This window comes from Onychomys torridus, chromosome 7 (assembly GCF_903995425.1).
Source record: "Onychomys torridus chromosome 7, mOncTor1.1, whole genome shotgun sequence".
NCBI classification, from domain to species: domain Eukaryota; kingdom Metazoa; phylum Chordata; class Mammalia; order Rodentia; family Cricetidae; genus Onychomys; species Onychomys torridus.
The window spans coordinates 102,243,120-102,253,144 of NC_050449.1; the positions used below are offsets into that span (position 1 = coordinate 102,243,120).

The following is a 10,025-nucleotide window of genomic DNA, read 5'->3' on the forward strand; positions in this document are numbered from 1 at the left end:
TCTGTGTAACAGCTCTGGCCATCCCAGAACTTGCTTTGTGACCAGGCTGGCCTTGAACTCAAAGAGATCTGCCTGCCTCTGCCTCCCAGATGCTACGATTAAAGGCGTGTGCCACCACCGTCCAGCTGGTGACTCCTCTTTTTGCAAAGAAATGTCATCCTTCCTCAAGAAGGAGCCTGCCTGTGGACCAGCCAGGAAAATGCAGTGACTGTGTAACTAACATTTTATCTGGCTTCTTTAATAAACTCTTGCTACTAAATCCTCTGGCTGGCAGCACTCCTGTACAAGCTTTTCCTGCCCTTCATTGGAGTTGTTGCCTCTGCCCTGAAGCCAGGATTCTGGTCTGTGCTAACTGAAGAGAGAATCATGTAAGAATCTCTCAGTGGGTTGATTATGTAGCACATAAATGCACCCATTCACTGAGTTGAGTGTGGACTCAAAACCATGCTGTGCACTTAGGCACAGGGATGTGTCCTGGAGGAAGATATTGTGGTTGATTTTTTTTTTTTTTACTCTTTTTGGGGAGCCCACCACCCAGCTCCCAAATAAATCACACACGGAGCCTTATTCTTAATTATGAACACCTAGCCTTAGCTTGGCTTAGTTTCTAGCCAGCTTTCCTTAACTTAAATTATCCCATCTACCTTTTCCCTCTGGGCTTTTCCCATTCTCTAGCTTGTAAATCTTACTCTTACTCCGTGGCTTGCTGTGTAGCTGGGTGGCTGGCCCCTGGAGTCCTCCTCCTCCTCTGGCTGCTAGCTCTTAGATCCCTCTTCCCAGATTTATATATATATATATATGCCTGCCAGCCCCTCCTATCCTTTCTCCTACCTTGCTATTGGCCAGTTCTTTATTAGACCATCAGGTGTTTTACACAGACACAGTAACACAGCTTCACACACAAGAAATGAAAAACAATTTTTAAAAAAAGAAAAAATATATATGAGGGGTTGGAGCTGAAGAGATGGCTCAGAGAAAGCTTAGGAGCACTGACTGCTTTTCCAGAGGACCTGGATTTGGTTCCCAGCACCTACATGGCAGCTCACAACCATCTGTAACTCTAGTACCAGGGGATATGATGCCTTATTCTAACCACAGATACACATGTAGTACACAAACATTCAAGCAGAGAAAACACCCATATGCATAAATTTTAATTTAAAAAGTTTAAAATACATTGATTGAGTTGGTCATGGTGGCACCTTTAATCCCAGCACTGGGGAGGAATAGGTAGGAGGATCTCTGTGAGTTCAAGGCCATCCTGGTCTACATAGTGAGACCTTGTTTAAAAACAAAACAAAAAACATTTCTGGAAGCGCCAGGTAGGAGAGTGTACAAAGTGGGAATCTGCTGTGGGCCTCAGATATTATCTGATGACATCATCAGCCTTTGGAAACTAGAGGTCTGTTTGACATTCCAAAAACTATTTTACCTAACAGTCATACAGATGTTAGGTCAAACACATAGGTAGGCAATAAATGGATGTTTAGGGGCCAGAGAAATGGATTAATGGCTAAGGGCACTTGCTGCCAGGCAGTGATAGCACATGCTTTTAATCCCAGCACTTGGGATGCAGAAGCAAACTGATATTTGTGAGTTCCAGGACAGCCAGAGCTACAGAGCAACCCTGACTCCCCCACCCCACCCCACCCCCAAAAAAACTAAACAAAACAAAAATAAGCACTTGCTATTCTTGTAGATCACCCTAAATTTAGTTCCCAGCACTCACATCTGGCAATTCACAACTGCCTGTAACTCCAGTTAAGGGGATCTGACCCCTCTTCCGGCCTTTGCAGGTACCCGCAGGACATAATGCACATATATATATACTCAGGTACACAAACACACACAAAATAATAGTTCTTTTTTTTTTTTTCCTTATCTTTTTGTTGTTGTTTGTTTGTTTGAGACAGGGTTTCTCTGTGTGGCCCTGGCTGTCCTGCAATTTGCTTTACAGACCAGGCTGGCCTTGAACTCAGACCTGCCTGCCCATGCCTCCAGAGTGCTGGGGTTAAAAGAGTGCACCACCACTGCCCAGCTAATATATATATATTTTTAAGTGGACCTCTTGCCTGCTGCCTTACATGTACCTTCCTTTTTGTCTCAAACGCCCCCTCCCCACACACACAGAGTACAGTAGTGATGGCTCACACATGTGCTCAGAGAGCCTCCGGGGTTAAAAACTAAAAGAAGACAAAAGCCATTGAGAAGTTTCCTTCACCAAATTTATTATTTTTGAACTCCAGAAACAGGCCAAGGCAGGCCTACTTTTCTGCCTCAGGTGCATTTTTCTCAAAGAAATCCACAATTTTCTGGCCAATTTTCTTAATCTTCTCACCAACCTTCTGCCCACCTTTTCGGAGGAGTCCAGCGATCCGGGCAATTTTCTTAAACTTCCGGAGCTGTGTCCCAGGCTGTGTACCAGGAAGAGATGGGTTCCTTGTGAGGCTGGTCCCAGGGCACTCAAGGTCCTCCCCAGCTAGACCACACTCAGGGATACTCCCAGAGCCTCTGGGCCCTAGTTCAGCCTCTGGGACATGTAGTTGAATCCCTAACCCCAGTAAGAGATGAGAACACTGGGGCCTGGGAATGGCAAGAGGCTCCCTGGGGTCTGAGAGTGTACCCTGGAGGATGCTATGAACATTAGCAGGACTCAGTAGGGCATGCTAACACCCAAGTGGTGAGGTCCTCAGCCTGAGTCTGATTAAGGCTCAGCAAGGCCTGACAGTCTTCATTCCTAAAAAAAACAAACTTTTTTTTTTTTGAGATAAGCCTTCACATGTACCCATGTCTGGCCTAGAACTCATTATGTAGGTAAGGCTGGCCTAGAACCCATAGAGAGCCTCCTTTCCTCTGCCTCCCAAGAGCCAAACTTGGAGAGTCACTGCTCTAAAGGATGACAGACCAGTGGTAGAGCTGAAGTTCAGGCACAAGGTTGGACCAAGGGGATGGGTGGGAATAGAGTATTCCTGGTCCACAGGATAATCCAGGTCCCATCCCTACATCATTCCCTCCATCCCACTCACCCCTTTACAGTTGATGTCAAAAGAATCTGTGTCCTGGCTCAGGGTGACTGTCCCCATACACTGCTTCACCAGCTGAGAAGAGAAAGCTCAAGGTCAAACTAGAACCCATTTGCCATAACCCCCAAACCCTAGCCCACTAGATGGAAGATTCCCTCAGGACTCCTTGTTTAGTTCCCCAGGAGGCACCCACCCGTCACCCCAGCCCTCTGGCTTACCCCATTTTCCTTGAAGATACATTGCTCAGGTAGCTGCTGCAATGCCTTGTCACACACCGTCTCCTTCACTCTGAACCTCACATACCTTGGGGTATCTGGGTCCTCATCCTGGTCCTGGGAAACAGTAGGGAGTCTAGTCTCAGCTTCAAGAACCACTCTTCCTGACAGCCACTAGCAGAGTGGCCTTCCAACATTACATGCTAGGTGCTGAAACAGGGCCGAGTGTTGGGGTACAGAGGGGAAGAGAAAATGAGCCCCTGCCTTCCTCCCCACACGTACAGTGAGGAGGAACAGCCCTCAGCCAGCTGAAATGAAGAGCATGTCCCCACCCACCCCCTTCTGGAAGCGGGGAGGGAACCAGGGCCTTCCTGGGGAATGGGGCACAATCCTTTGGATATGCAAAAACAACTTCACTTCGAGCAAAGGAAGCCAATTCACCCTGTCCCTGGAATGGCGGCCCCATGCACCGCCAGAATGGGGTTGAGGGCACTCTGCTACAGCAGGTACTCCTAAGTTGAAAGCTGTCAATCTGGAAGGAGACAGATCTGGGGAGTGTCCCGAGAACAGGAGAGACCCACTAGATGGGGAGGAGGCCTTGGGTTAGAGCCTGCTCTTCTGAACCTCACCCCTGGGGGCTGAGAATCCAGGTCCAGGAGGCGGTAGAGACTGGTGTCCGAGGACTGCAGGTTGAACTCATCCACAGCACGGAGCACAGCCTCCCTGAGGCTGCGGCTCTGGGAGCTGGCTGAAGGCAGTACCAGGCCCAGCAGCAGAAGCAGCGATAGTGACCATCGCAGGGCAGGGTTGTCCCTCTGGGTCCGCATGGTCCCCAAGGCTGCCTCCTCCAGGTCACTTGAGCCTCCTTTATGCTCAGCCTGAACCTGATACAGAAGCCCTCCTGACCCTCCCGCACTGGCTGCCGGCCAGGGTGTGGGCTGGGGCTTGCTTCAGACTCTCGTTGCCTCATGAGGCTATGGGCAGCGAGAGAAGTAGGCCTGGCATGCCAAATGAAGAAATCATTTCCCCATCTTCCTGAGATGGCCTTGGCTTCTCCCAGGCCCCAGGGGGACTGGCCTAGCCCGTATTGCTCAATGGGGTAAAAATCCCAAGAAAGGAAGAGTCAATGAGGATCCTAAGTCTGTCTACTCTTTGGGAATGAGTCTGGATTTAGTGTCCATTGCTAAATCTCCAGCTCCAGGAACATTCGGACTCTCAGTGGACATTTGGCCTTTGATGATAGGTGACAGTGGTCGCCCCACCCAGAGACCCAGCCTCCCAAGGAAGAAGTTTCCCCTGCCAGTCAAGCCCACAACATGATCTTCTTTGATGGCTGAAGGGTTTGGAAGCACAGGGCCAAGAGGCGGGGAGGCAGGCAACCAAGCACTGCCGGTTGAAGCCATCCACGGCATGGACCATGGCTTCCTAGACACATCACTAGGTCCAGCAGCAGCAGGAATGACACCCTGTCCTGGATCCTTCTCAGCTGCCTTTCTCAAGATAAAGATGTCCCTATCCTCCCGCAGATGTGGCCTTTAGCCCAAGTCCACAGAAGGCCATCTACACTGACCGAGTCAGCATTTCCACTTTCTCTCACACTTAAGCCTTTTCTGGGTCCAGTGACCACCCTGAAACTTTGTTTTAGTGCATGAAGGCTTAGGTTCCCCTCTGTGCCCTGGAACTGCCCCTGTCCTATCATCCTGGCTTTGCCTCTTGCCTACGTCTCCTCCAAGGGCTGTTTTCCTAACATTGAGGGCTTGAGGGTTGCATCCAGGGCTGATTCTGTCCCTGGGATTCAGGCCTTCCTTGCAATAGCACCTCTCAGAACCTAAGTTCCAATGACTAGGCATTACATGGTCTGTATCTCTGAGCTCATGGTTCCTATAAATGCCAGGTATGGAGGCTCATGCCTACTATTTAACACCTCAGAGTCTGAGGCAGGAAGACTACTATGAGCTCAAAACAAATGGGGTTACTAAGTGAGACCCTATCTCAAAAACCCCAAAAGAGAAAAAGGAATGGAGACTGAGGAGTAGCCATAGACTTGCCTATAGCACACAAAACCCTGGCCCCACAAAGCCACTTAACCTGTTCACACCGGTGCAAGCCGGTAATCAGCATTTAGAAATGGAGGCAGGAAGGTCAGAAGTTCAAGGTCATCCTTCACTACAAGTCTGAGGTCAACTTGAGATGCATGAAGGCCTGCCTCAAAAATAAATAAATAAATAACGTTTAAAAGAAATACGTGTCTGTGTGAATGCGTGCCACATCAATGTGGGTGCCTGAAGAAGCCAGAAGGCAATGGGTCCCCTGGAGCTGGAGTTGCAGGCGATCATGAGCTCCTCTATGTTGTTACTGGGAACACTATTCAGAAGAACAGCAAGTGCTCTTAACCACTGAAACATCTTTCCAATTCAACGTTATTATTTTTTTTAAGCCAAAAGAAAAACAATTCCCATGGACCCTCTCACCCGACTGCTAAGTACCCACTGCATGAGTCCTGGTCTCAAAGCAGAAAGAACCACCTAATTATTCCTTCCTTCTCTTGGGACATTCTCCTCTCACCTCCCACACCATCACCCTGCTTTTCACCACTTTTTCCTCCTATGAGTTGTTACCAAAATCCCTAGATTTCATCCCTCCTAGGTTGCTCCCCCAACCACATTCAACCCTCCACACAACTGTCCGGGGACTCCCTGGAATGACTGGGATGGCCACTTCAGCCCCCCACTTTCAGCAGCCCACCCCTCTATCCCACATCAGAGCCTGCCTCCTTTTCCCCCACAGCACCCATCATAGTCCCCTGCACATCCAGACACCACAACGCTACACACACCAGCACTGACTCACTGAGCCTCTGTCCTAACATGGTGCTTTGGGGTTTCCATTGTGGCTGTTTTTGTTTGTTGTTTTGGGTTTGTATGTGAGGTAATAATCCAAAATGATTCAACTACTAAAGTTAAATTATGTTAAGACTGTGCTACTCCAATTAAGGCTTTTAGTCTACGTTTGTCCTCAACGTAGTTGTGACATTAGACTGGTCATTTTGTTTTATTATTTTGAGACAGGGTCTTATGTAGCCCAGGTTGGTCTAAAACTCTGTATGTAGCAGCCAAAGATAACCCTGAACTCCCGAGTCTCCTGCCTTCCACCTCCAAAATGCTGCTGTTATAGGCCTTTGCCATCACACTAGCTTTTTGTTTGTCTTGTTTTAATTAGTGTGTGTATGTGTGCATGCATGTGTGAACTTGTGTGTGTGTGTGTGTGTATGTGTGTGTGTGTGTGTGTGTGTGTGTCCACCTCCTAAGTGCTGGGATTACAGATACACACAACCACATCCTGCTTAGCTTGGTTGATTATACTTCTTGTTGGGAAGACACACAATCTTCATCCCCAGATGTCAAGTGCACACAAAGCAATGAGCCACTTTAAAATAAAAGAGCAGCAGGGCAGGGAGATGGGTCGGTGGATACACAGTGCACACAACAAGCACTCTGACTTGACGGCACATGCACACACACACACACACACACACACACACACAGAGGAAATAAAAGTTTGGGTTGTTCTGTTTTGTTTTGTTTTTTTGAGATAGGGTTTCTCTGTGTAGCCCTGACTATCCTCGAACTCACAGCGATCCACATGCCTCTACCTCCCGAGTGCTGGAATTAAATGCTTGTGCCACCACTGCCTGGTGAAATAGATGTATTTTAAAAATCCCAGGTGAAATAGATGTATTTTAAAAATCCCAGGGCTGGAGAGATGGCTCAGAGGTTAAGAACACTGGCTGTTCTTCCAGAGGTCCTGAGTTCAATTCCCAGCACCCACATGGTGGCTTACAACCATCTGAGATCTGGCTCCCTCTTTTGGCCTGCAGAAATACATGCAAACAGAACATTGTATCCATGATAACTAAATAAATCTTTTAAAAAAAAAAAATCCCAGCACTCAGCAGGAAGTGATGGTGCACACCTTTAATCCCAGCACTAGGGAGGCAGAGGCAGGTGGATCTCTGTGAGCTCGAGGCCAGCCTGGCCTACAGAGTGAGTTCCAGGACAGTCACCGAAACACAGGAAAACCCAGTCTTGGAAAAGCAGGGAAAAAAAGGTCTCAGCTAGGCATGGTAGCACAAACCTTTCATCCCAGCATTTAGTAGGCAGAGGCAGGCAGATCTTTATGAGTTCATATATAGAGTTCTAAACCAGCCAGAATTACAAGGTAAGACTTTTCTCAAAATACAAAAACAAAACCAAAAAATAGTTACTGCAAATTCGGCCTTGTGGCCAAATACAGTTAGGATCGCTTTCTACATTCACAGGCACAGTATGCATCCATCATTTAACATGTCAAACAAATATTACATGTGAGACAAAAATGCCAAACTAAAGATTCTATGCTTGTATGTTTAGAATGTAATAAGTATGCATATGCATTAGCGAGTAGGGGACTCACAGTGGGTATCCGCAGCCAAAAATGTCTGAAATGATTCACAAAAACTGTTAAATCATTTAAAGATGTTTTTATAATTTTTAAGTGTGTGTGTGTGTGTGTGTGTGTGTGTGTGCATGAGTGTGTACGTGTGTATACATGCATGTGAGCGCAGTTTCCCTTGAAGGTCAGAGGCTCTGGATGCCCCTGGAGCTGGAGTTAACAGGTGGTTGTGAGCCGTCTGACAAGGATGCTGGAAATCAAACTTGGGACTTCTGCAAGAGCAGTATGTGCTCTTTATCACTGAGCAGTTCCTCCAGCCCCTGTTAAATCATTGTTTAACAGTTTGAAAACACACTTTCTTTTTATAGACCCTCACTATGCACACAACTATAAACATCACTTTATTAAACAAAAGAAAAAGGTAAATGTGAGGAAATTTTAAACATGCAGGCATTTTATTTCTCAACTGTAATTAAAGGTGACTTCTTTAAAGAATTATGACCTGTCCTGGATAGTCGTGTTATCAACCTGATACCTCTGGAAAGTGGGAAACTTAACTGAATGATTGCCAGTGGATTATTAGCCTGTGGGCTCCTCTGTGAGGCACTTTCTTGATTGCCAGTTAATGTACAAGAGCCAGCCCACCGAGGGCAGTGCTATCCCTGGGCAGGTGGGCCTGGGCTCTACAGGAAAGGTGGATAAACGTGAACCTGGGAAAAGCCAGTAGACATTATTCCTCCATGGGCCCTGCCTAGGGTTCCTGCCCTGGCGTTTGTCCATCCATGATAGACTGTTAACTGTAAGACGAAATCAACTCTTCTTCGCTCCCCAATTGCTTTTGGTTGTGGTGTTTATCACAGCAACAACAACAACAAAACTAGAACATCATTCGACATGTTTTTTGAAAAGTTTAAAAAACTGATTTGTTTTTGGTTTTGTTAAGACAGGGTTTCTCTGTGTAGCTTTCTTTGCGCCTTTCCGGGAACTCACTTGGTAGCCCAGTGTTTGTTTGATTTTTAAGACAAGGTTTCTCTGTGTAGTTTTGGTGCCTGTCCTGGATCTCGCTATGTAGACCAGGCTGGCCTCAAATTCATAGAGAGCCACCTGCCTCTGCCACCCAAGTGCTGGGATTAAAGCCTGTGCCACCACCACCAGGTAAAAATCCGATTTTTTCATTTTTTTAGTAATAAAGTTTGTAAGTGAAAAAAGATATAACAATAAACATACTTCTTTCATCTAAAAAAGGTTAGCCAGGTGATGGTGGCACACACCTTTAGTCCTCGCACTCAAGGGGCAAAGACAGGTGGATCTCAGTGAGTTTGGGGACGGCCTAGTCTGCAGAGTGAGTTCCAGGACAGCCAAGGCTGTTACACAGAGGACAAAGTTAAAGAGATAGAAAGATGTGTCAATCAAAACACATTTTGTACCTTACAATTATACTGAGTATAAATTTAAAAAATATTATAGTCTGGTAGGATGACTCAGCAGGTAAAGGTGCTTACTTCCAAGCTTGATGATCTAAGTTCAATCCCCAGAACTCACATGGTGGAAGGAAAGAGCCAACTCCTGCAAGCAATGGTCTTCTTACTTCCACACATACTGTGGCATGAACGCATGGGCATATGCACACACAAAATAAATAAATCTAATAAAAATTATCTTTAAATGACTTATTTATTTTTATTTTATGTGTATGAGTGGTTGTCTACACACACACACACACATACACACACTTACACAGGAATGCACACACATGTGCCCCACGTGCATACCTGATGCAGAAAAGGGAATCAAGTTCCCTGGAACTAGGTTACAGACAATTGTGATCTGCTATGTAGGTATTGGAAACTGAACCTGGGTCATCTACAAAAACAGTATGCGCTCTTAACTGCTGAGCCATCTCTCCAGCCCCATAAAAAAGTTAAAAAAAAAAATCACAGTGGGCCAGGCGGTGGTGGCACATGCCTTTAATCCCAGCACTTGGGAGGCAGAGCCAGGCGAATCTCTGTGAGTTCAAGGCCAGCCTGGGTTACCAAGTGAGATCCAGGACAGGTACAAAGCTACACAGAGAAACCCTGTGGGGGGGGGGGGATCACAGTGGGCTGGAGAGATAGCTCAGTAGTTAAGAGCACTGGTTGCTCTTCAAGAGGACTCAGGTTCGGTTCCTAGCACCCACATGGCAGCTCACAACTATGTGTAACTCCAGTTCCAGGGGATCAGGTGACCTCTTTCCATGGGCACTGTATACACATGGTGCACTAACATACGTCGTACATAGATATAAATACATGCAGGCAAAATACCCATACAGGTTAAAAAAAAAAATCACAGGGCCAGCAAGATGTCTTAGCAGGTA

General features: G+C 46.7%; 1 protein-coding gene across 1 annotated transcript; it reads right to left on the reverse strand.

Annotated features, from left to right (window-relative positions):
• Positions 1-2,227: 2,227 nt before the first annotated feature.
• Positions 2,228-4,065, reverse strand: LOC118587742 (cathelicidin antimicrobial peptide). Its single transcript, XM_036193790.1, has 4 exons — positions 3,868-4,065; positions 3,242-3,349; positions 3,027-3,098; positions 2,228-2,414 (listed from the first exon to the last, which is right to left on the reverse strand). Exons 1-4 carry the CDS (start codon positions 4,063-4,065, stop codon positions 2,265-2,267), a joined length of 528 nt encoding a protein of 175 aa, XP_036049683.1. The 3' UTR covers positions 2,228-2,264.
• Positions 4,066-10,025: the final 5,960 nt, after the last annotated feature.

Excerpts from the sequence above, each read along its gene's own strand:
- LOC118587742 (XM_036193790.1), bottom strand. The coding sequence starts at position 4,065 with ATGCGGACCCAGAGGGACAACCCTGCCCTGCGATGGTCACTATCGCTG. Across the intron at positions 3,350-3,867 it reads TGGATTCTCAGCCCCCAGGG|GATGAGGACCCAGATACCCC; the intron begins GTGAGGTTCAGA and ends TCCCAGGACCAG. Across the intron at positions 2,415-3,026 it reads TTGACATCAACTGTAAAGGG|CCTGGGACACAGCTCCGGAA; the intron begins GTGAGTGGGATG and ends CCTGGTACACAG.